Source organism: Panthera onca, chromosome B2, assembly GCF_046562875.1.
Source record: "Panthera onca isolate mPanOnc1 chromosome B2, mPanOnc1 haplotype 2, whole genome shotgun sequence".
NCBI lineage: Eukaryota > Metazoa > Chordata > Mammalia > Carnivora > Felidae > Panthera > Panthera onca.
In genome coordinates this window covers 40,035,674-40,061,428 of record NC_138343.1, presented here as the reverse complement: position 1 = coordinate 40,061,428, position 25,755 = coordinate 40,035,674, and the positions used below count along the sequence as shown (strand labels likewise).

The window sequence follows — 25,755 nt, the reverse complement described above, 5'->3', positions numbered from 1 at the left end:
CAAATTAAGGTCACAGTGAGATATTACTACACACCTATCAGAAGGGCTAAAGTAACTAAAAAGTGTAACACCAAATATTGGTGAGGATGTGGAAATTGGATCACTCATACACTGCTAGGAGGAATGCAGAACAGCACAGCTACTCTGGGAAAGAGTTTCAGTTCTTAACGTTAAGTGTGCCGTTACCACAGGGCCCAGCAATTGCATTCTTGGATGTTTATTGCAGAGAAACAAAACTTATGTTTACCTAAAAACCTATACACAAATGTGCTTAGCTGCTTTATTCATAATAGGCCCAAACTGGACACAGGTCTCAATGTTCCTCAAAGTGTGAATGGTTAAACAGACTGTGGTATATCCATACCAGGAAGTATGACTCAGCAATAAAACCAAAGGAACTACTGAAACACACAACCTCGGATGGCTATCTTACATGCTGAGTGAAATTAAAAGGCTATAACTTTATGATTCCATTTATATTAACAATCTTTTTTTTCCCCAGTAAACTCTATGCCGAACGTGGGGCTTGAACTCATGACCCCTGAGATCAAGAATTGCATGCTCTGACTGAGCCAGCCAGGTGCCCCCATTTATATATTAATAATCTTTATATAAAATTATAAAGATGAACAGAAGAGTAGCCACCAGGGGCTTGGGATGGGGGAGAGGTGGATGCGGTTATGGAGAAGCAGCAAAATGGGAGAGTAGTGGTATTGACAGAAATGTTCTGCATCTTGATTGCGGTGATTGTTAACGTGAATCCACACATAACCAAACTGCACAGAACTGCGCGCGCGCGCACACACACACACACACACACACACACACACACACACAGGACAAGATGAAATCCGAATAAGCTCTGTGGGTTGTACCAATGCCAATCTCCTGGGTTTGATTCTGCACTTGTTATACAAGATGCTACCGCTGGGGGGAACTGGGCAAAGGGTACATGGAACCTCCCTGAACATTTTTATTTGTTTGCTTGTTTTTGAGACAGAGACAGGGGAGGGGGGCAGAGAGAGAGGGAGACAGAGGATCTGAAGCGGGCTTTGAGCTGACAGCAGAGAGCCCAATGCAGGGCTTAAACTCACAAACTGGGAGATCATGACCTGAGCCCAAGTCGGATGCTTAACCAACTGAGCCATGCAGGTGCCCCTGAACATTTTTGTTTTTGCCAACACCCTGTGAATCTCTAATTTTAAAAATAGTAAAAAGGTCCATCAGAGTGAGATTCATGATGACCTAAATGACATAGGTCTTGGGTTTGCTTTAAAAAAAAAACCTCCAGGAAGAAAAAATAAAGGAAAAACAAGTGGGAGAGATCGATGAAACAGAACTGAAAAGATGTCAGTAAGTGTTGATGCTGGGTGAAGGATATTCAGGGAAAGCATATATACTTTCCTCATTCTGTATTTGAAAATTTCCAAAATAGAAGTTTTATATAGTTCCCAGGGGTACTTAGTTCAACAGAAGGACTAAACCTTATCTGTCTACAGTCTTACTCATTGCTGGAACTTCTGAATACAGATTAAGTTCAAAGTATATCATTCTATTTCATTTGCAAAGTTTTTATTAGGACCTTTTATTTATGACCTTTAGAGCTCATAAATCACATTCTTAATCTGGCTCTGCTTACTACTTTTTCCCTCCAAGAAGTCTCCCAAAGTTATAAAAAATAGAAATTTATAAATACACATTGAGAATTATGCACAGTTTTTACACAATAATAGTCGGGTCAATGTTTCCAGCTGTCTAATCATCTCCCAGGACCTCTCATCCGAAACAGAATGACGGACTCCGAAATCTCTACAGCAGAAATGGCAGCTCTGGCCCCAACCCACCATCCACCCTCAGCATCACGGCACTGGGCAGGCACTGGGCAGGTGTTGGTTTTGGACAGTCATGGCAAAACAGGAACTGCAGAAATGCTAGTTGGGATGGCGGCGCTGTGAGGGCAGCAAGCCGGGAAGGTTTCAGCCCTGTACCTGCCACAGCTCATACGTGGGACTGTACTTAAACTCCACAGCCCAAGAATCGCCAAGAGCCGAACCATAGACTCAGCATAGGCCCAGTCTGACTGCGGCCAACTGGAAGAGTTCCAGGCCATTACAAACCTGAAAAACGCTTCCTTGGTCCAGAGGTGGGGAACCCAAATGTCTACTTAGTCTGTCGTCTTCAGTCACTAACAAGCAGCTCTTTCCTTCCAGGCAAAGGGATGGAGTGCCTGGGGCTACAGTGAGGCCAGAGGGACATGGTAGCTGCTGTCAAGTTCAAGTTTTCAAATTCACCAAGAGCATGGAAAACGGAGAGATTACTCTGGAAGAGGAGCATAAGGAAAGTTCAATATGGACCTTAGGTCACTAACCCAGGGAACGCCTTGGTCATCCTGTGTTAACTTCCAGGTGTCACTGGCATTTTTCTTCTTTGGACTTGATTTTTAAATCTCTTCCTTTGGAGACCAGCCAAAGGGTATCAGCTTGCCCAGCATCTTCCTTAACATTTTTTTTTTTTTTTTTTTTTTTGGTTTGTAGGGTACATCAAGGATAAAGTCTTCTCTCCCCAGGAGGAAAAGAGGTTGGACAGATTCAGACCTGCTTTTGGAAGAACACCCTGGCTTGGCCTGCAGGCTCCTCTGAGCCCACCTCTACCATAAGGTGGGGCCACAGCCTTCTGAACACGCCAGCCTTCCAGCAGACCGGCCAGGCCCATCCTTCAAGATCTCACCCTCCCCCGACCCCTGCCATCAAATCCCTTTCCTATTGTTTACAATCGGTGATTCTTCTACAAGTCACAGTATAATATAGCCACTGATTTAGGCTCTTGTCAGAGAAAACTTCTTTTCCCGAGATGGGGCAGGGCTTGGTAGTTCCCAAGCATGCATCCCCCAGAGGGACAATAAGTGACAAATCACTCAGGAGAGAGTGCTGCCCAGCTTTATGGGAGCGTTCAAGTGCCGGTGAGAGTCAGTGCTGCCCTTATTCTCCTCTGCCTTTAACATGCCTGCACATGCCTCCTGACTCCTGCCAGCCCCAGATCAAGACTGTGATGAGCGGGCCTCCTGTTTCCAACAGGCTGAGGGAGGACAAAGTCACCTTCCATCAGCTCGCAGGGCACTTGGAGCCCAGGTGAGGAGAGAAGTAAGATTGAGGTTCTGGGGCAATAAATTGGTGCCACAAGTTATCTGTGAGTAAGAGGGGTCCAGGTATCCTGAACTACAAACGAGGCAAGCGGTCTTTCTGGCAGTAAGCACAGCAGGCAAAGAACCCTTTCTCTCCTGCCACCTTCCCTGGCCTTCCAGGTTTCAAAGGAATCAAGTCCTGTGATAATAACTGAAGTCACTGGCCGTTCCTGCGCCCCACAGTACGGCCAGGTTGATTAGGAGAAGCTGATCATTACCGTTCCGTCTTCCTCCACCCAAATATCCAGTGCAAGTAGGTAATCTTAATATTGAGTTTGCTATTAAAATCATGCCCAGTCACGTCCGGCTGCCTGGGCTTGACCTCAAGGAGGCCACCCTCTCTTCTTCCTTGAGTGGCTTTAACGGCCCCGAGAGAGTGGTGTCCGCGTCTCTGTACAAGGCAGGCTTCCTTCTCGGCTCACGAGAGGGACCTAGAAAGAAGAAGAATCCATGGAGCCTGCCCGGTGGGGGACCCACCTGCGTCTTCTAAGGGGGACGGCTCCAGGGCTGTGAAGGCTTGTCCCCCAGCTGCAGGATGCTCAACCTCTTTGCAATAAGAGGTACATTGGGGGAGGGGGGATGAGTGAGGTGAGGAAAAGGGAAAAGATTTCCTCTCGCCAGAGGAGCTTTCCCCACGTTTCAGACCTGCTGGGGAGCCTCTCTTTCCTGCCAAGGAGGAGAGAAGGCCACCTCGGTTGGCCAGACAAGCCTCTCTGCACCCCAGCCTCCAACTCACTTCTTCCTGCGAATCTTGGGTTTCTTCACAGGTCGCAGATAAGGGTTATCGATGATGTTCTCCTCCCCATTCCGGCTTCCCGACAAGGAGGGGTTCTGCTGCAGGACAGAGGTGTTCTCCTTCTCGGCTCCAGAATCATCCTTTGAGCAAAAGCCGAAATAAAGCAAAATACCAATGGCATAAGGAAAGAGATCATGCCCATCGTAAGAACTACTATTAGCATCCCTTTCGTCAAGCAATTAGAAGCCCAGGGACCACTTTCTTGCTAATGCACCTATCCCTGCCCCAGATGAGATGAGACCCAGGCAGGGGCCGGCTATCAGAGGAAGACGAGACCAACCGCCTGGACACAGGGGAGCACAGAACACAAAACTCTGAGCCTCTCGAGAAGACAGGGACATGAGTTAGAATAGAGTCTTGGCAGGGAGTCAGGGGCTAACAGTTAGATGCTCAAGGAGGACACCCAGTCTGTGGGGAGATAAAGACAAAGATAAGTGACCCCTGATGCTTTGCAGGACACAGGGCCAGAACAAATCATGTGCATAGGGAATCGCCCGGACCAAACGGAATGAAAATCATGATCAATTTCCTCCATATTCTCAAATGTCTGGTACCTGCAACAGGTACCAATGATCATATTGCAGCAGAGGCCAGAAACTTCTTGAGCCCTGAGGGTTCCGGCCCAGGCAAAGCAGGGCATATGCAGGAACCAACACGGGAAGAGCAACGATAATCCCCATCAGTGACCTGTGGGTCAGGTCTTTCGCTGTTTGCTTTTTGAGGAAAGCGATCTGGGAGAAAAGTTTATAGGTTTACATGTATCCAACGTGATCCCAATTAAAACATTTTATTTGTAATGTGTGTAGACATAGAAAAAATAGGTTGAAACATTTGAAACTGGTTCTAGGAATATGGATGATTGCTTCTCTTTTTCCTTATTTATACGCTCTTCTATTTTCCAAGTTCTTTAAAATGAGCACAGGCTGTAGGGGAAGGGGGAGAAAAATCACACAACCATACCGAGGGCATGACCTAGAACTCAGGCCTGAGAGACTGTGAGTGACCAGAAGTTGGTGGGGCTGCGCCCCCTGGTGACAGGCCAAGGGTTCTGCCGCTGAGGTTCCTGTCAGGTAATGGAGGCAAAAAGAGGGCCTGACCTCAACCAGGAAATTCTGTTGTCAGGAGACAGCAGGGTAGAGGACGCTGCGATTGGATAAAAGGAACAGCAGGCTGTCCCACAAGGGGCAGGAGGCCTAGGACAGGGACTCCTGTCCAGGTTTAGTGAGCCTGAAGAAAATGGCTCACTTCTAGGTTCGGCTGCTCACCCCTCACTGTCCCGCCAATTCTGTTCTCCCCGAAGACCCAGTTCCAATCAGGGTCCCTGGGCTTTCCCTCTCCAACACCTGGTCTGGTGGGACCACAAGGTGACCTAGAGCCACTGTGGACCTTCTGGAGGCTCTCTTGAAAGCGAGTGCTCCAAGGTCAACCTAGCTCATGCTGGACACAAGGTCTGACCATGACCAGACCTGCCTGGGATGTTTGGCTCCCAATCTTTCTGAAGTTCTGAACGGCTTGATTTACTTCGCTACTGTCTTCTCTTTACTGCAACCGCTCTATCCTCAAAGTTGCTGAAAGTTCACTTCAACGCTGCCTTAAAGTGTTTCCTGAGATAATATGGATGGAAGGGGAGAGTCACGGGCGTGGAAAAGCCAGCCCTGGGGACCTCTGCTGGAGGCCACTAGGCCCTCTCCATGCGGCTCACTTGTCTCACAAGGCCAGGATGTGGGTCCCGAGTCATGGGACAACAGCTTCTCTTCTCCCAAGTAGAGCTGGAAATGCCACTTTCTTGCCTCCTTCAGGGACAGGCAGCCTTGAGATAGGGAGGGACAGGAGTAGATAAAAGTAAAGTACCAAACTGAGATTTGCTTAAAAAAGGTAGGAGCGGAAGAGTCCCTCAGGAGCCTGTGGAGGCCAGAGCACGTGAGCTCTGGTGAGCCCCACACGTCCTGGGGGTGACCGAGGTGCCTCTCGCCTTCCAACGCCGTGTCCATGCCAGCAACTGCCACGTGGGCCTCTCTGCCCTCGCTGCTCTCCTGACCCCCAGGCTGGCGTAGCCACCTGCTCCCTCGACATCTCCACCCGGTGTCAAGGACGCACCTCAAACTTCTGTGCCAGAAACTGAACTCCGGCCTTTCCCCTATGCCCGGTCCTCCCACAGTCCTCCATGGCGACTCCATCCTTCTAGTTGTTCAAGCCAAAACTCCAGTCATCCTTGCTTTTCTCAGACCCCCCGCACATCCAATCTGTTAGGATAACTTGTTGGCCTTACCTTCAAAGTACAGGCTGACTACCACCACCCTCTCTACTGCAGCTGCCCTGCTGGACCCACACTCTTTCTCTAAGACCACTGCAGCAGCATCCTAACTGACCTCCCCATAGTCAGCGATCCCTAGGGAAGTCAGACATGTCCCTTGCCTGTTGCACACCCTCCCACCACTCCCGTCTCACCCAATTAAAGACCAGCTCTTAAAGCTGCCTGCGGGGTCCTACCTGGTCTGACCTCTGCCTCTCTCCCTCTGCCTCCCTCAGCCGCGGCCACAGCCACACTCACCTCTGTGTTGTTCCTTAGGGCCTTTGCACTGGCTGCTCCCTTTCCAGAACACTCTTCCCCAGATATTTACAGGGCTCACTTGCTCACTTCCTTCAAGTCTCCTGTCAGATGTGTCCTCAGTGATGTCCACCCTGATCACGCTATTTAAAGCTGAAACTTCCATCTTTCACCCTGGATCTTTCCCTACTTGGTCCCCTTGCGCCAACAATAGCAGCTTCATCTTTAATATACAGTAAATGATTTATTTATATATTACGTTTATTGTTGTCGCCCCACTGCCGACCCACGGGCTTCCAAAAGGCAGATGTTTTGTTTGCTCTGTTGGCTGAGGTCCCCCAAGCACCCACAACAGTATCGGGCACACACCCACACTAAGCAAATACTTGTTGAGTAAATGAATGGCACATTGTTCGTAAAAGAGCAAAAGTTGAGACGCTGGTATCTGGCGTCGGCAGAAGGCCGCTAGTTCAAACGTACAAGAAAATTCTCTTATACACTAATTTAAAATGAACAGTCCCTTTATGTTCAAGCAGATGGGAAAAACCAGAACCAGGTTAAAGGAAGCAACTCCCTGGCAACAGTCTTTGAAGGAAGTGCCACCCTTGACACGTAAAAGAATAACTTACAATACTAGCTATTTAATGCACTGTAACAATGTCTGCAAACGCTATTGACGGAAAACATAGATGTGTATAGGGAGCTGGTTAAATTCGATGGTTACATCCATTCAATGGAATATGTGAAGCCATAAAGAAACAGCCTGCTGTACACAGATGGAATGATCACCGAGATACAGCGATAAGGGCAAACAGGAAGGGAAAACCGTTCATGGTTTGCTATTTGTGTTGATAACAATGAGGAGACTATGTCTCTAGAAGGATACACAAGGCTGGTGACACTGGCAGCTTTGTAGGAGAGAGGGTGGATGAACAGGGAACACGGATGGCATAAAGAAATTTTTACCAAACATTTTTTTCTACATCGTGAATTTTCAAACATAGGATTATGGGCGCCAGTTCAACAAAGTAACACTGACAAGTCCAATCAATTGTGTATAAACTGTTGCTAGAATCCTCTCCTTGGGGTCTTCTTATTCACGTATTTACTTTTAACAGAAGAGCAAGTGTTTGTACAGCCTAAAACAGTGGGGGCGGGGTAGGTGGTGAGGGAAGCAGCGAGTGCCGTGAGCTGAGCTGCTGGACACCTGACGTTCATTGCTGAGTTAGGTGTTCCTATTCCTGCTTGAACTTGTGAGGAAACAGACTCACGTTAGGTAAGGCAACCAAAGTCACAGTCTCTGGAAAGCAGTGCGGTCTGGATTTGAAGGCAGGCCAGTCTTTGCTGTCTGACTTGACCTCTCGGCCACCCTGCAGTCCACGGGCAGCTCCCAGCATTCTTTCAGCCCCGGTCCACTCACTGCCATGACCTCGTCTATGTCATGACCTGGGGGGGTCAGATAACACATCTGCGGGCCCTTTTAACTGCTTTGTACTTACAAAAGGATGGTGATGTCTGCTTAGAAGATTCCTCCTTCTCCTAGGGTGAACCTCATTTGAGTCCATGACCCCATCACCATATCTCAGACCAAATTAACTGAGTCCAAGACAGAAGTGTAGAATATCAAGTTCCTCTGCTTTATGTAAAGCCATGGGCTTCCAGCCCTAATTCTGAAAGGAATAATCCAACATTAAAGAAACGTGTGTCCAAGCAAGGAGGCCCATCGGCACATCACAGAGAGAGCGTAGGCACCTTTCCCCTGCATTCTGGAGCTGCTGGCTGCCACAGGCCTCACAGAATCTTAGAGAGCACGGGGAATGCCTGGTCCAACGACAACCGCCAAGGCATCCTTTGCTCCGAAGCCAGGGCCAGTCTTAAAGGATGGATGTGACTATGGTAGGCTGACCACAGGGTCCCGCAGGCCTTAAAGGCATTTGAGCTCCTAGCCCTTCTTTGGCTCTACTTGGCTCTTTCTCGCAAACATGCAGGAACACGAGTGGGGTCTCAGCCTCTTATGTGCAGAGCACAGCACACGGCTAACCAGATGAGAACACCCACAAGCTTGGAGGACCACATCTCACCTGCCTTGGTCTCTGTGCCCACGCACTCTCATCTCCTCCCCTGGAAACGAAATGCCCGTAACCAGGCCAACCCTGCCACCGCGCCTCGTCCCCTAGGTCCCTTACCCTCTCACCTACCAAAGGACATCACTCCAAAATGTTTCCTTCTTTCCTGCATCCACTTTTCCTCTCTACCAGATCATTCCCGTCAGCGTACTGACATGCTGTTGTTTCTTTAATCTTAAAGAAACAAACAAAAATAAATATACCTCTCTCGACTCCTTAATGTTTCCCCTTTGGCCACCACTCCATTCTTCTCCTTCCCTTTACAGCAAAATTCCTTGAAACGCTTGTCTATATGAGTGCTGTCCAGTGGAACTTTCTGCAATGACATAAACGTTCCCATCTGCACTGCCCTGTATGCTAGCCATTAGCCACAGGAGACTATTTGAAAAGTGGCCAATGTGACTAAAAAACTGAATTTTTAGTTTTATATCACTGACATTAAGTTTCTTTGTTTACTTATTTATTTAGATTTTATTTTTAAGTAATCTCTATACCCAACATGGGGCTCGAACTCACAACTCTGAGATCAAGAGTCACACACTCCACAGACTGATCCAGCCGGGCGCCCCGAATTTCAGTGTAAATAGACGCGTGGCTACCGTAACGGACGGCACAGTCTATACTTACAGAGTCCAATTTTTCTTGTCCTTTTCCACCTCACCCACACCCAAGGCGCTCTCATGGTTTTAAACACGATCTACACGCTGATGACCCCAAATTCCCATCTCTCTAGCCTTAACAGCTCCCCACACGGCAATCCCTATATCCATCTTGCCACCTGACATCACCGCCTGGCTGTCTAACAAGCATCTCAAAGCTCCCCTGTTTAACCAGAACCCATGCCTTTTCCCCATCCCTGTCCCACCCAGGTCTTTCCGATCTTGGCTGAAGGCAATTCCGTCTTTCCTGTTGTTCAGGCAAAATACCTTGCATTTCTCTTTGGCTCTCCTTCTCACACATCTCACACCCAAACCATCGCTTGGCTCTGCCCTGAACATAGTCTAGAATCTGACCAAATCATCTATCTGACCACGTCTCCTTATCTTCACTTCTACTACCATCTTTCCGTTTACTGCGGAGCCTCCTCACTGGTCTCTCTGCTTCTGCCCTTGCCGTCCACAGTCTATTCTCAACATAGCAACCCGACTGACCCTGTTAACAAACCTACACCAGACGCCGACCCTCCTCCGCACAGCATTCCCAATGGCTCCCACCTTACTGAGCAAAAGCCTAGTGTTTAAGACAGCCTTTAAGGCGTGGCCCCCCCCCCCCACCCCCCAGAGCTCCCCTTTGTTCATGCTACCCTGATGGCATTGCTATCCTTCAACACAACAGCTCCCACCTCAGGGCCTCTGCATATCCTGTGCCTTCTACAAGGAGTACTCTACTCCCTGATCTGTACAAGCCTTGTTCCCTTTAGGTCTTCACTCTGATGTCACCTTCTCAGGTGACCTTCCCTCGTACTGTACTACTTCCTATCTCCTAATTTATAATTTTTCCTTAGCTACATGAGGGCAGAAAATGCTGTCTATTTTGTCTCCTGTTACTTCCCCAGCACCCGGAACTGTGCCTGGCTGGCAGACACTTGTTCAATATTTGGTGAATGAATGAATGAATGAATGAATGAATGAATGAATCCCCAGGACATGGACTTGTCTCTCAAGCAAGAGATCATCACGAGCCTGATCTCAGGCTTCCGGGGTGACAGGCTGAGGGCAGCACGGGAGACTTTTGGGGGTACCGTGAAGTGGGTAGAAGGCAGGACCCACCGTGCTGATGTGCAGAGGGAGGTTCTCGGTGTCTGTCTGCTCATCCTGCTCCGAGGAATCCGTCTCTTCCATCTGTTGCATCTCCAGCTCCGAAGGAAGGAGGGCTGTCAGGTAGGGGATGGTGAAAGGCCTGGCAGCGATCACTGGGAAATCGGAAGAGGGGCACAATTCCAGTCACGGCGCCCTCGCAGCGGGCCGAGAGCCTGACAATCCCACCAACAGCATCGAGTAACAGTAACGGCTAACGCGCTCCAAACACTCAGCGTGGGCCATGCCACGTCCTACACGTTATCTTTAATCCTCGCCTCCACCCTATTGAGTACAATTGCCAGCCCCGTTTCACAGATGAGGAACCTGAGGCACGGAAAAGCGACCTCCTCGAGCACACAGAGAGTGGCAGAGCGACATCTCAACTCGGGCAATATGACCTCGGAGCCCACTTTTACCAAGTAGAACCAGACTCAGACAGAAATGGGCTGCATCTGAGCAAAGCACCAGCTTAGTGATCTTATACCCCAGGTCAGTTAGCCCCGCTAAGCCTCATATCTGGGCAGGGATATCGATCTCTTCACCGTAAAGGACTCAAGTCCAAATACTGGACTTGAGAACTCTCTGCATGTAAGTATATCCACTGAGCTAACAGTAAGTGAGCATTCCAGTTCTTCCAAAAAGCATTGATGAAAAGAAATTTTTAATAAAAAAGAAAAAAAAGAAAAGAAACCACCTATGTGTACTTCTATGGCAGAATGTGATTAGCAGAAGACACTCTAAGATTATTTTGGCTATGGCTCAGACGTGAGGTCCTGTGGTCCAAAAGAGCTAGGTTGAATTCTATCTACCAGCTGTGTGACTTGGGGCAGATGACCTCATTTCTTTTCTCTATAGGCCTCGGCTTCCTACGATGGTGGGGACAACAGTTCTGAACTCATAGGTTGGCTCACGAGAGGATTTAATGAGACAATATAAGAGAGATGACTGGCGCAGCATCTGGCCCTTATGAACTGTTAGCGGCTAGTACTCGAGGGCCAGGCAGGCAGCGAGCACTCAATAGGGCTCAATAGGACTTAACCGAACCAGTCGCCCAAACCAATCTCTCTGTTCACCTCTGAGAAAAGCGAAGCCTGTGGAGATGAAGTAACGTGGGCACACGGTGTCGTGACCGTGTGGAGATGAGAACTGCAGGGACATGAAGGGCAAAGACTGGGGGAGGTTCTGTAAGTGCCCCACTCCCGATGCCAATGTCCCTTCTACTACAAGGGCTGTTGCTTCTACTGTATGAGTCTCTCTGATACCTGGGGCTCAGAGTCATCCTCGAGGTAGCTTAAACTCAACCTCAAGCAGCTGATCCCAACAGAGGCCGTAACATTTTGCTTTTATCAGTTAGGGACAGGCCCTGAAGACCTGGGAGAAGGAACCAGAAGTGCAAAGAACAAGGGGCACCTAAGACAAAGCCAGAGCCTTCATTTCTTCCTACCATGCCAAGAGAAAAGGAAGATGGTGTGATTATTTCAAGTGACAAGACAGGGTCCACAGAGGGGAGAGACTCTCACATGGAAACGTGCTGACGTCGTCTTTGAAGAGACTCTGGGTCTCGCCTGTCTTTGCCATAAAACGGGTGAGTGCCCGCTCCACGTCTCGTCTCTGGGACGCAGCCTTCTCCCGTAGGACCTGGTAGTCTGACACGGGCTCGCGGTACGTCTATAAAGAGAACAGCAAAGACACTAGATTAGTATCGATGGACCATCCTTGCTGCTGCTGTGTCCTTCTACCCTTACAATGACCCAATGATGTCAATGAGAGCCGAGACCCCTCACCAGGGGCAGTGGAGGGGCAGAACGAAAATGATGAAACTATCGCTAATTTATTTTGAAGTTTAAAAATTAGAAACATATGCTGACTTCGGCTCAGGTCATGATCTCGCGGTTCGTGAGTTCGAGCCCTGCGTCGGGCTCTGTGCTGACAGCTCAGAGCCTGGAGCCTGCTTAGGATTCTGTGTCCCCCTCTCTCTTTGCCCCTCCCGACTCATGTTCTGTCTCTGTCTCTCAAAAATGAATAAACGTTAAAAAAATAAAAATAAAATAAAAGAGGTGTTGGAATCACCTGGCAGTATCTCCTAAAGCTGAACACGTGTATCCCTGATGACCCAGCCCTCCCACTCCCTCCTGAGTATACATTCAATGGAATGCAAATATATGTGCACTAAAAGATGTGCAATAGGTTGAACCGTTATGTATAAAATTGCAAGTATCTGACATTGCCGATTTACAAAAATTGCAGTTTCCCATGGTTTAACCGAATGCTAGAATGTTGACAGCAGTGCCATTTGTATAAGCTACAACCTGGATTACCTCAAGTACCGAAAGATTATGTATATGTTGAATACATTTCAACTACACTCAGCACTTGGAGGGGAAGCTCACAAACATAATGTTGAGTGAAAGAAGCCACATACATAGTTTATACAAAGCACAAAAACAGACAAAAGAATTTATGGTGATAAAAATCAGATTACCTTTGAGGGCTAAACACTGAAGGGGAATGGAGCCTTTTGGAATGATAGTTTATGGTTTTCTTTTTTTTTTACGATTTTATTTATTTATTTATTTATTTATTTATTTATTTATTTATTTATTTTTTACGATTTTATTTTTAAGCAATCTCTGCACCTAATATGGGGCTTGAACTTATAGTGCTAAAATCCAGGGGCGCCTGGGTGGTTCAGTCAGTTAAGTGTCCGACTTCGGCTCAGGTCATGATCTCACGGTTTGTGATTTCGAGCCCTGCATCAGGCTCTGTGCTGACAGCTCGGAGCCTGGAACCTGCTTCAGATTCTGTGTCTTCCTTTCTCTCTGCCCTTCCTCCCTCCCCACTTGTGCTCTGTCTCTCTGTCTCTCAAAAATGAATAAACATTTAAAAAAAAAAAAGGTCACCTGCTCCACTGACTGAGCCAGTCAGCTGGCCTCTATGGTGTTTTTGGTGGTTTTATTTATTTGTTTTTTTTGAGCTCTGGGTACTAGTTCAACATGTGTGTGCACTTTGTAAAACTTCACCAAACTGTATATTTATTATTTGTGCTTTTCTGTATGTTTGTGATACTTCAGTAAAAGTTTACTTAAAAAAAAAAAGGTATTGGAATCATTCCCACTGTTGTCAATGTTAATTCAAGTGCAATGTTAATTCAAGTTAATTCACCTATATGTGCAGTTCCCCGTCCACACTTAAACACAGAAACAAGTAAAAAAAAAATTTGAGTGGATTGTGAACATACTTGTTAACCACATTAAAATGCACGATCCCACAATTATTTAAGTGTTTATTTATTTGGGGGGAGAGGGAGAGAGAGAGAGAGAGAGAGAGAGAGAGAGAGAGAGAGAGAGAGAGAGAGAGGATTCCAAGCAGGCTCCGCGCTGTCAGCATAGAGCTCGATGTGGGGCTCAAACCCACAAGCTACGAGATCATGATCTGAGCCCAAATCAAGAGTCAGATGCTTAACCGACTGAGACCCCCCCACAGGAGCCTCAAGATCTTACAATTATTTTTAAGATGACTGTTTGACATTCAAGAAGCTGGACATTTAATAGGAAGCTTTAAAAGAGATTCTTGAAATAATTTGTAGATGAGAATGAAAAAAATTAGTTTTATGATTTTTTTTTCAAATGACTTAGATTTAATCATCAGAAACAAACTAAGTGGAAAGTTTACAACAGAGAAGAATTACATGTCAGTGCCTTTTGCAAACTGAGCTGGGACAGAAAGGGGCTGGGGCTGCCTCTCAGCCTTCCAAAGACATCCACAGTGTCCCTGGCAGTTTGGCTCAGGGAAGAGGGAGCCTCTGCTGGCTCTATGCACTGAGGAGTTTTATGATTTCTTAAGGGCAGCTGACGATGCTGCATATCTTTGTAATGTGCCCTTTTCAACCATGAGAGCTATAAAAGTACCAAAACAAACTAATTTTAGAATCAGACCTCCAGGGGGGCCTAGGTGGCTCAGTCGGCTGAGTGTCTGACTTCGGCTCAGGTCATGATCTTATGGTTCATGAGCTCGAGCTGCACATCGGGCTCACTGCTCTCAGCGCAGATCCTGCTTCAGATCCTCTGTCACCCACCCCTCCCCTCAAAAATAAATAAATATTAAAAAAAAAGAAAGAATCAGACTTCCAACTTACTGGTCCACCAAGTATTAAAGATTTCAAAAAATAAAAAGCAGAGGCAATCCCATGGTTGTCATTATAAAAGAGGTAATACATTTCCTGAACCTTTAATATGGGTGAGATAATCTTTTAATGTATATTATTTTGGTATAGTGTTACATTATAATATTTGTGTAATAAGCAAATACTGGAATATGTACTTAATATTTTTACTGACCGAGATATACTATAAAAGAGTGAGGGACTGCTGTAGGTTGAACGGTATTCTCCCCAAAAAAGAGATTTGTTGAAGTTCTAACCCCAGTACCTCAGAATATGATCTTATTTGGAAATAGGGTCATTGCAAGATGTAATCAGTTAATGTGAGGTCATACTGGAGTATAGTGGTACTAATCCAAGGTAACTGGTGCCCTTATAAGAAAATGGCCATGTGAGGAGAGATCCAAAGAGAATGCCACGTGAAGACAGTTGGAATGATGTATCTACAAGTCAAGGAACGCCACAGACTGCCCACAAACCACCCAAAGGTAGGCAGAGGCAAGGAAGGATTCTCCTACAAGGCGAGCCTGCTGACACCTTGATTTTGAACTTTTAGCCTCTCGAACCATAAGACAATGTATTTCCGTTGTCCTAGGCCACCTAGTTTGTGGCACTTTGTTACAGCAGGGAGCCCTAGGACACTAATAGAGACTTCCGGTCAAGGACAATGGCTGTGTTGCAATGGTGGGTGGCCGTCTATTCCTGAGGTGTGGAGAGATGTTCTGGAGAACTTGCCCCAACAGCCTGCATGATGGGCACATTTGCATTAGTGCATGGTGTAGAGGGGAGGACAGAAGTATGTGAAGACCCCTGAGCACACCACACCTTCCCAAGGGGAGGTGAAACTGCTAGTGTGGCAAATGAAAACACATTCGAACGCTGGAGAACATAATTCTCCTTTGCCAAATTGTCTGTCAACGAGGAAGGACATTCTGAGCTCTGAACTACCCTTTGCCAACAAACTTTTGGACTCCAGTCTGACAGTCAGGAGGAACTGACTACTTTTGCATCCGCATTGGCCCCTGCCAATAGGGGGGCCAAATCACTCACCGGAGTTTTGATGTAGGTGTGAGGGTCAGGGAACTCGGGAAAATGGCTGGGGATGTGCGGCGGGTGGGGTCGGTTCTGCCCCGCAGTGAGGGCCTTGGGGGTCACTGGTTGATTGGTCACTGGAGCTGCAACAGAGTCACAAGCGGTTACTCCTCCACCCCAGGCCGCGAGTCTCTACCCCGTCCCTCCTTTGCTCAAAGTAAACGCTGGACCTCGATGTTCTCCTTGTAGAGCAGGCACTTTGTATTTCTATCTATAAAAGTCCTTTCATGCCTTGAGGACCTGAGAAGGTCACCCCCACATACAGCCATCTGCCATCATGCCTCATAGGCAGGTGAGTGGGTGGCTGTGACAAGCACTATATAAGGAAGCACGCTGAGGAACTAAGGAAGTTGGGTGGGCTAGGAACAGTCTTTTCACAGAACCCAGATAACAAAGACAGACACTGGGCCAGGGTATGTCAGTGTGTGCTAATGGAAGCAAGAGGGGATTGAAAATGGCCCTTTCTAAAAGGGTGCCAGCATGAAAAGAGTGCTGAAAAAAATCTAGTATATTCTCCCTAAGGTCCTACAAGCCCAAACTAGTTACTCCCAAGTCAGTTTATGGCACTCAGTTTAGTGAAGACAGAGGTCTTCAAACTTTTTGCATGAGGAATAGAGAGTAAATATTTTAAGCTTTGCAAGCCATATAGTCTGTGACTGCTTAACTCTGCCATGATAGCATGAAAGCCACCATGGATGATACGTAAACATGGCTGTGTTCCAATAAAACTTTATTTACATAAACAGGCAGTGGCCCACATTAGGCCTACAGGCCATCGTTTTCTTGATTTAGGGAAGAATGAGAACTTTTGCATTTTTCAAACGGCCCTCTTCTGGAGCTAAAGCACAAGAACCTCAGCAACACCTCCAAGATGGTTTACTTTTCTGGTGACTGAATTTTGCACCCTAATCCTGTTAATCTAAATAGAGATCATATTGCAGGCAGCCCCAGATAATGGAAGGGAGCGAGCCTGTAACAAGCAAGTAGCTACCAACCGATCCCCGTCCTATTCAATGAATTCATTCCACGACTATTAATTGAGCACTTGCTGAGTACCTCAGTTCACAGGCACTTACGGGCAGTGATGACCATCCTCTGAGACCGTTTTGCATAGGCAGGGAGAGTGTCCACGTTGAAACCTAAGACACAGGAAAGATAAAATCACTGCCCAGACCACTGGCTATTGACCATGGAAGGGGAAGTCATACGGCAGTGGAAAAGGTTCAAGTCCCAGCTTGAGAGCTTTGCAGCCACTCGAAAGCAGCTCCAGCAGAATCCCCCAACAGGGAAGAAGGGGATCTGTGAAATGGGTTCAGAGGAACCCTCTTTTGAGGGAGCCCTCTCTCAAGCTAAGAGCAAACCAGGAGACTCACGAGGGAACTCAAGAACACTCGGCAGACGTGGCTGACTCCTGGGGACTCTTCTTTCTCTCCTAACTCCAACTCAGTTGCACTGAAGAATTGGAAACTGGAGGTGTACTCACCCATCTCAACCAGCGTGACCACAATATCTGACAGTGTGGGCTGGGTCCGGGCTGTGTGCTCACAGTAGGACTTGGCGCTCCTCCCAATTTCTGAAATGTCTAGGAAAGGATCAAAGGCATAAAATCTTACTTTCAGTTCCCAAGAAATTAAGTACAAAATTATCATAAGAGCCAGCAGTTCCACTCCTGGGTATACACCCAAGTGAACTGAAAACAGATACTTGTGCACCAATGTTCACTGCAGTATTTGCAATGGCCAAAAGGTGGAAACAGCCCGTTACTCATCAGCTGATGAATGGTTAAGCAAAATGGGGTCCATGCATACAATGGAATATTATTCAGCCTTCAAAAGGAATGAAATTCTGATACATGCTACATGGACAAACCTTGAAATTGTTATGCGAAGTGAAATAAGTCAGACACAGAAAGTCAAATATTTTAAGACTCTACTAATATGAGGTCCCTAGAAAAAAGAAAATCCACAGAGATGAAAAGCGGATTCGAGGTTACCAGGCGCTTAAGGGAGGGAGGAATGTGGAGTCAAAGCTATGGATACAGTGTTCTGTTTAGATGATGAAAAGGTTCTAGAAATGGATAGTACTGACAGTTGTACAGTTGTACATGTATTTACAGCTGTGAATGTATTTAATGCCACTGAATTGTTCATTTAAAAATGGTTATGGGAGTGCCTGGGTGGCTCAGTTGGTTACGCCTCTGACTTTGCCTCAGGTCATGTCTCGAGGTTCATGAGTTCAAGCCCCGTGCCCGGCTCTGCGCTGACAGCTTGGAGCCTGGAGTCAGTTTCAGATTCTGTGTCTCCCTCTCTCTCTTCCTCTCCCCCATCCATGCTCTGTCTCTCTCTCTCTCTCTCTCTCTAAAATAAATAAACTTAAAAAAAAAAAAAAGAGTTAGTGGAACATTTGGCTGGCTTAGTTGGTAGAGTATGCGACTCTTGATCTCAGGGTTAAGTTCAAGCCCCACGTTGGGATTAGAGATTATTTAAAAATAAAATCTTAACGGGCAGCTGGGTGGCTCAGTCTGTTTAGGCATCTCACTTTGGCTCAGGTCATGATCTCGCGGTTTGAGCCCCGTGTTGGGCTCTGTGCTGACAGCTTGGAGTCTGGAGTCTGGAGTCTGCTTCAGATTCTGTGTCTCCCTCTCTGTCCCTCCCCTGCTTGCACTGTCTCTCTCTCCCTCTCAAAAATAAAGAAGCGCTAAAAAAAAAAAAAAAAAAAAGAACTAAAAGTTAAATAAAATCAAATCTTAAAATAAAAAAAAAACAAACAGAATTACACCAAAGTCCTTCAGGGAAAAGGGGAGGTATGAAGCTGGGCTCCATAAATGGGCTCTGGAGGTGGGTGGGTAATTCCATCAAAGCTCTTGAAATTGTGCTGCACTTCACCTACAGAAAAGCCCTTTTCCAGGGATGGGTCCACAGATCTCACTCTGCCTGATGCAGATACTAACACGAATCCTAAAACTTTGTATCCAGAGCTCTTTTATCTTTATTTTTTTTAATTTAAATTCAAGTTAGTTAACATCTAGAGTAGTAGTGGTTTCAGGAGTAGAACTCAGTGATTCATCTCTTACCTATGACACCCAGTGCTCATCCCACCAAGTGTCCTCCTTAATGCCCATTCCCCATTTAGCCCATCCCCCCACTTACCTCCCCTCCAGCAACCCTCAGTTTGGAGTCTCTTAACTTATTTTTTATCTTTTATCTTATTCCTTTCCTTCCTCTATATTCATCTGTTGTGTTTCTTAAATTCCACATATGGGTGAAATCATATGATATTTATCTTTCTCTGACTGACTTACTTCACTTAGCATAATACCCTCTAGTTCCCTCCATGTCCAGAGCTCTTGCCAACATGGAGGTGCCCAAGTCTCAGCAAGACCCCGGCATAAGCCATCTATCCTTGGTATTCCTTGGAATGAAGTGGCAGACTTTTATGCTCTTTTCAGACCTTTTAGTTTCAATATTCACATTTTTCCAACACAGCTACTTCAGCTTCATCCCTCTCAGTGGCAACCATTTCTTCTGAGAGGAAAAAAAGGCCTCTTGCCCAGTGGTATTAGAAAGAACAACCTCGGGGCGCCTGGGTGGCTTGGTCGGTTAAGCGTCCGACTTCGGCTCAGGTCATGATCTCACGGTCCGTGGGTTCGAGCCCCGCGTCGGGCTCTGTGCTGACAGCTCAGAGCCTGGAGCCTGTTTCAGATTCTGTGTCTCCCTCTCTCTCTGCCCCTCCCCTGTTCATGCTCTGTCTTTCTCTGTCTCAAAAATAAAACGTTAAAAAAAAAATTAAAAAAAATTATAAAAAAAAAAAAAAGAAAAAGAAAGAACGACCTCAACCATGATGACCTTTAAACTCTGAATTCCAAGATCTTTTCAAGAACTGAATTCTCAGGGTGCCTGGGTGGCTCAGTCAGTTGAGCGTCCGACTTTGGCTCAGGTCATGATCTTGTGGTTCGTGAGTTTGAGCCCCGTGTCAGGCTCTGTGCTGATGGCTCAGAGCCTGGAGCCTGCTTTGGATTCTGTGTCTTCCTCTCTCTCTCTTTGCCCCTCTCCCACTCACGCTCTCTCGCTCTCAAAATTAAACACACATTAAAAAAAAAGAACAAAAAAAAAAAAGAACTGAATTCTTCTCTGTTGGGAACTATTAGTCCATTCCTTTAGGACAAAAGTTCTCAACATGTGGTCTGGGAATCCCCAGGCAGCCCTAAAATCCTTTCCAAAGTCCACAGGCCAAAACTATGTTTATAATAAAGTGAAGACATTCTTTGACTTTTTTACTCTCGTTTCTCATGTAGTTTTCCAGAGGCTATATGGCCTATGATGATGATATCATGGGTCTGAGGGATAATGGAATGTGGGCCTGCATATGTATACGTTCGAAATTTTCTCAATTTTACTTTCTAATGTGGCAAAAATCTCTCTACATAAAGCCCATGTAGACAAAACTCCTCAGGTCCTCGATATTTAAGAGTCTAATGAGGTCATAAGACCAAAACATTTGGTATTTAAAAGTTCCAAACATCAGCTGCAGAGAGCCACCTCACCCCAGACCACGTCCTTCCTGGGGCAGCCCACACTGAGTGCCTGATCAAGATCTGAGTACAAAGGCAGGGCCTTTTCAGCCTGATGTGGCCTACTCTGATGGGGGACAATTGCTCCAGAGCTCCCCAGTGAGGTGACCAATTCTTTATTTGGCCTGAATTGCGGTTAACTTCTCCCCCTGCCTAAACTTTTCTCTCACATTTGTAAGTGTTGATCTCCCAAAAGACACCTTAAATACCCTCATCTCTCATTCCATCCTACCTCATCCCTCCCACCCGAAATAAAACCCAAGCAGGGAAATACATGGCATAAGCAGAAAAGGCTATGTGAGACCATTCCAGGCTCCTAAACCTCAACATGTTTCCTTTATTTATTTATTTACTTATTTTAATGTTTTTACTTATTTTTGAGAGAGAGAGAGACAGAATGTAAGCAGGGGAGGGGCAGAGTTAGAGGGAGACACAGAATCTGAAGCAGGCTCCAGGCTCCAAGTTGACAGAACAGAGCCCAACGCGAGGCTCAAACCCATGAACCGTGAGATCATGACCTCAGGCGAAGTCAGAAGCTTAACTGACTGAGCGACCCAGGTGCCCCAACATGTTTCCTTCTAAAAGTGTTTTTTTCCAGAGGTGTCTGGGTGGCTCAGTTGGTTAATCATCTGGCCCTTGATGTCTGCTCAGGTCATGGTCCTACGTGTGTGGGATTGAGCCCTGCGTCAGGCTCTCCACTGACAACATGGAGCCTGCTTGGGAGGCTGCCTCTTTCTCTCTGCCCCTACCCCCCCTCTCAAATATAAATAAAAAATAAAGGTGTTTTTCCATTCTATAAAACTTCTTTACCGTCCCTCTTTGAATCACATACTATAGCATTTGATTATGCAGCGTGTAGCATCTATTTCATGGGAATTAATCATAGCTCTGCAACAAAACAATAACTTCTTTGAGCACAGCGAACAGACAGCAGTAACAGCACCTACAAATCATCACGAGCTTACAATATTCCTAACATCATATGTTTTACATATGCATCTCATTTATACTCACAACTCCTTGAGATACAAATTATTATCCTATTTGACAAATAAGGACATTGAAGTTTAGGAGGTTTAGCGACTTGCTCAGGCTATGAAGGGGCAGAGCAACAACTTACACCCATGTCCATCTGATTCTAAAGCCTGTAAGTCACTTTACTGTGTTCTTCTTATTCCTAAACCCTCTCTTACACCATCACATTGCAGGACACAGAACAAGATGTCTGGTTGACTTGAAGAGGGCCGATTGTTTCCTGGTACTTACAGCTCTGCAACATCTCTGTCAATGTTTCCACAGATGCTTTCTCGGCACTCTCAAACCCTGCCTCTGTCAACAAGGAGCTCACGACCACCTGAAGGGTTCGCCTCCGGGCCAGATGGTAGTTATCAGCAGGATTAGTGGACTGTTTACTTCCTGATCTCTGCAAATCAGTACCATTAAAATCAATCAATCAATCAATCAATCAATAAATTTCACCTACAGGACAAGGATGCAATGAAGTAGTTCACATATCATCAATGGTAAGCAAAAGTTCTCTTGCTAAATATTTATTTATCAGTGCTTAATGAAAGGTGGTAACCTCTGGCGTTTAGACTTACAAATCTCAGCCAGCTGAGTAATCAAGTACCAAGGGGCTACCCTAAACTTAAAATTCCAATAACACAAAATATCCATTTTTACTATTTTAGCAGATTATCAGAATATATAGCTGAAAAAAAAATGCATGATGGGATTGAATTCATGTCTATCTCTTAGAAGAAAATGCTCTATTGTTCCTCCCATCACCACACCATTTCACTAACAAGAAACATTAAAACAGCACCAGACGACGCTGAGGAGTGGAAGGCAAGCGACAACAGCACAGAAAAGTAGAAAAGCTAAATATTTTGAAACGGGAATCCCTCCCAAGTTTGGCTGGCCAATAAGAAGGCGAAACTGGCGTCTTCGAGCCAATCAGGAGGTGTTCCGGGTTCCCAACCCCCAACAGGAAGGGAGCCAATCAGTACACAGGTCGGCGAACTCAGGAGGCCGCCGCCAAGTCCCAAGGAGGGGGGCATGTACGGCCTGAAAGACCCTCCTCCACTTGGAGCTCAGAGTGGGGCTGGATTTCTAGCTATGAGGTTGTTGCCCACACTAGGGGGGAATTACAGAATGCCCAGACTCTCTCGGCTTCGGCCCCGCGCCTCCCGCGCTTACCGTTCCGGAGCCACCGGCCCCGGCAGTGGCCGCCGTGTCGGCCATCTTGCTCTGGCGTAATGTGCGCGAGCGCAGGGCAGGACGGGACTTGTAGTCGCAGAGCGGGGAGGGCGTGGAGCGCGCGGAGAGCGGGGAGGGCGGGGAGAGCGGGGCGTGGCGGCGTGCACCCCTCTGGGCTTCCCTAAGCCTAGGCCGGTGGGGTGTGTGTATCTGAGGCCCCCAGCTCACGTGACCTTCTGCGAGTGGTGGGTTCTTGCCTACCCAGTGAGCCTCGGATTTGGCCAAGAAGATGCGTCCTCGGTCTCACACCTGTTTCTGGTGAAATCGTTTCTCATAAAGAGCACATTCCTGGAACGCTCCAAACTTGGCTGATTGTTAGCAACACCTAGCTGGATCCCATTCGGTCCCACTGACTCACTCCCTGGGGAAGGGGCCTGGAAATCGGTATTGTGAAGCTCTCCAGGTGATTCAATTTGGGGAAACCCTGTTTTGTGCTGACGGCCCCGCAGCCCGCCAGTGGCCCACTTGGAACTAGAGCCTTCTGATCAGATAGCCCGGGTCTTTCTCTGCATCCCGCTGCCTTCTCCCCTTCAATCCGCAGGTATTTGCGGGGCAAGCCGGGAGGCGCAGGCGGCGGGCATCTGTCCGGTGCCTGCCTCTTTCCCCAGAGCGGTGCGTCCACGCGGTGCTCGTGGTTTTCTGTGTTGTACTCGCTCATCAGCCACTTCTGGGTGGGGGTTCTCCGTGTAGGGACGGGGGACCGCACCGCGCCTCATTTTGCTCCGTCAGCGAGTACCTGGGAGGGCGCAGACGCTGGGTTTGAAACCTAACACTCACCAGATGTGAGTCAGGGCACATTACCTAACCTTACTGTGCCTCAGTTCCCTCTTGTGAAACTGGGGTGGGATTGATAGAAAAGAAAATGAACTAATACACACAAAGGGTCTGGCCCGGTGCCAGACATACAGTAAGTCAAGAAACAGCACATAAAGTTGCTGTTCATTTCCTGCGCCACGCGTGAACGAAAGGCGCGCGCCTAGAAGACAGAGATCTGGGAACCTGCGCCACACTCGCCCCATCCGCTCACCTGAGCCTGGGGGCGTTCCCCGCCCCCTCACCTAGGGCACGTGGGTCGGGGTCTGCAGGGCGGGCCGCGCGCAGCGCGGGGAGGAGTCGGGGCCCAAACTTTAGCTGAACCCAGCACCCAGCTCCTTTGTCTCCCCCGCCCCCTCTTCCCCACTTCCTGCCCAGCTTTAAACTCGGGATCCGCCGCGCGGACTTTGTAAACACGCGGCGCCTGCGGGGGTGGAGACTGGTTATGTTGAGGCGCCTGGCGGAGGGGTGCACGCCCCTCGGCACAGCTGGAGGTGGCGACCCCCCCCCCCCCCCAAAGAAGGAAGCCCGAGGCGGCGGGACAGTGAGGCCACAATCCTTGCTCCGGGGGGCTCACCTGCTATGGAGGTAGGCTTGAAGGCTGGAACAGCCTAGATAGATGGGGTGTCAGCGTCTTCACCTTTCTCTGGGGCCTCCAAACTCAGGCTGGACGCCTGGGGTAGGGGTCCGAGATGGGTGGGTTAAGGAGGTCGCCGCTCCGTCATCACCTCTCCGTTGTTGCCCTAAAGGTAGACTCACTTTCTCTCCGAGTGAGCCGTTCTGTACGTATTTGAAGGGCAGAGTAGCCCCCCAAAGCCCCAAGCTCTGTCCTTGCAGCCCCTCTCCAAGCTGATGTAGAAGCCCAGTGGCCTTCACTGAGTTGTCGTTCTTCATACTTCATACTTCAGACATAGGGGCGGGAGGCGAGTAGGAAGGCAGAACCAACGTGGGCAAGGAGCCTTCGAGTCCTCCTGCCAGGCAGAACGGAGAGGGGAGGTCAGAGGACAGGACTGGAAGGAGGGCCCCCTCAGTGTTCGTCCCTCTGGTGTGTCTGATGGGTACCGAAGCCTCTTCTGTGTCTTTTAATGTATTGCCAAGACAATTACCTGCAGAAATTGGTTACCGTTACTAAGGAAGCATAATGGTTTCATTTGCGAACACTGAGCACCTCCTCTGTGTCTAGGGTTTATGGAATGCTGAGGGGCGCCATGATGTTATTCTTCTATAACTAGTGTGGGTCATGGAACAACCGAGACAAAGCACCAAGCTGTGCTGGCTAGCAAGACTTCAGAAAGAAGAGGACATGGAGTTAGATTCTGAGTGATGGATAATCACCAGGCAGAGAAGTGGTAGGAAGTCTTTGAGGGGCACTTGTTCCTTCTGCAGAGCTGAACTGAACCCTGACCGTGGTGTTGGGCATTGGGATACAATGAGGACCCAGAAGGCATTCCTGCTGTTTTTAACCCACCATCTAGGCATGAAGAAGAGGTGGGAATGAACACGATGAATTCAGGGAAAGGCATGTGTCTGAGCTGGTCCCTAAGAATCCATCCACGCAGTGTTGGGGTACCCACTCCTTATCTTTGGACTCTAGGGCTGTTTCCATGGTTTCCTCTATGCCCCCCACCTCAGTTCTCTTAGGGACCAGACATGGGTGAAGAGAACTGGATCTCCCAATGCATTCCTGCAGAATCTTCTGTTCTTTCAGTCCCTGGGCTCCTTGGAGGGATGACTGACACAACATCTGATGAATTCATTCACCACCTGTTTGCTATGGTCATACTCTGTCTGCACAGGCTAGATGTTGGGGATAGTAGAAGCCAGAACTTCCACTTTACCTGGAATTTGGAATCAAAAGCATGTCTGAGAATTCCAGTAGGGTCCTAGTCCTTGAGACCATGATCTCCGTGGTCCTAAGTGCCTCCTCTTTTCTGTTTCCTTACCTGAAGGGTTCAGAATACCAGTTGACACTTCTATAGTACTGTCATAATATAGTACTAAATGTTTGGGATGTAATGTCTCATTTAATCGTAAGTCCTATGAAGTAAGCAGTAGGCTTATCTCCATTGTATAGATGAGAAATCTAGGCACAGAGGAGATAAGTCATTTTTCTTTCTTTTATATTTTTAAGTTTATTTATTTACTTTGAAAGAGAGACAGCGTGAGTGGGGGAGGAGCAGAGAGAGAGGGAGAGAGAGACACAATCCCGAGCAGGCTCTGGACTGTCAGCACAGAGCCCGATGTGGGGCTCAAACTCACAAACCATGAGATCATGACCTGAGCCAAAACCGAGAGTTGGACGCTTAACGAACTGAGCCATCCAGGTGCCCCAATAAATCATTGTTCTAAAGAGTACACCAGAGGGACACCTGTGTGGCTCAGTCAGTTGAGTGTCCAACTTTGGCTCCGGTC

The 25,755-nt window shown here is 47.6% G+C and overlaps 2 protein-coding genes across 6 annotated transcripts in view; one reads left to right on the top strand and one right to left on the bottom strand.

Moving 5' to 3' along the window:
• Window positions 1-1,547: 1,547 nt before the first annotated feature.
• On the bottom strand, window positions 1,548-23,652 carry TAF8 (TATA-box binding protein associated factor 8). 3 transcript variants are annotated; one of them, XM_081795740.1, is made up of 10 exons: window positions 23,558-23,652; window positions 21,538-21,694; window positions 17,185-17,283; window positions 16,778-16,840; window positions 15,660-15,784; window positions 11,971-12,118; window positions 10,421-10,563; window positions 4,532-4,708; window positions 3,918-4,057; window positions 1,548-3,612 (listed from the first exon to the last, which is right to left on the bottom strand). In XM_081795740.1, exons 2-10 carry the CDS (start codon window positions 21,548-21,550, stop codon window positions 3,600-3,602), a joined length of 921 nt encoding a protein of 306 aa, XP_081651866.1. In that variant the 5' UTR covers window positions 21,551-21,694; window positions 23,558-23,652; the 3' UTR covers window positions 1,548-3,599. The 3 variants fall into 3 exon arrangements, with proteins under 3 accessions (XP_081651866.1, XP_060471494.1, XP_060471496.1); XM_060615511.3 differs by lacking the exon at window positions 23,558-23,652 and adding an exon at window positions 22,471-22,603; XM_060615513.3 differs by lacking the exons at window positions 4,532-4,708; window positions 23,558-23,652 and adding an exon at window positions 22,471-22,602.
• An 82-nt stretch (window positions 23,653-23,734) lies between these two features.
• Window positions 23,735-25,755, top strand: part of CCND3 (cyclin D3) — a 98,450-nt gene continuing 96,429 nt past the window's right edge. The window contains exon 1 of one of the 3 annotated variants that reach the window (XM_060615523.3): window positions 23,735-23,931. In XM_060615523.3, the coding sequence (XP_060471506.1) occupies window positions 23,926-23,931 (6 nt within the window). In that variant the 5' untranslated portion in view covers window positions 23,735-23,925. The remainder of the gene's footprint in view (window positions 23,932-25,755) is intronic. The other 2 variants (XM_060615521.3, XM_060615520.3) reach the window with 2 other exon arrangements.

What these genes read in the sequence shown, in the direction of transcription:
- TAF8 (XM_060615511.3), bottom strand. Translation starts at nt 22,515, where the DNA reads ATGGCCGACACGGCGGCCACTGCCGGGGCCGGTGGCTCCGGAACG. An exon ending in GGTCACGCTGGTTGAGATGG is followed by an intron (nt 16,841 to 17,184) that starts GTGAGTACACCT and finishes CCTGTGTCTTAG; the next exon opens with GTTTCAACGTGGACACTCTC. An exon ending in CGACGTCAGCACGTTTCCAT is followed by an intron (nt 10,564 to 11,970) that starts GTGAGAGTCTCT and finishes CCGATTTCCCAG; the next exon opens with TGATCGCTGCCAGGCCTTTC.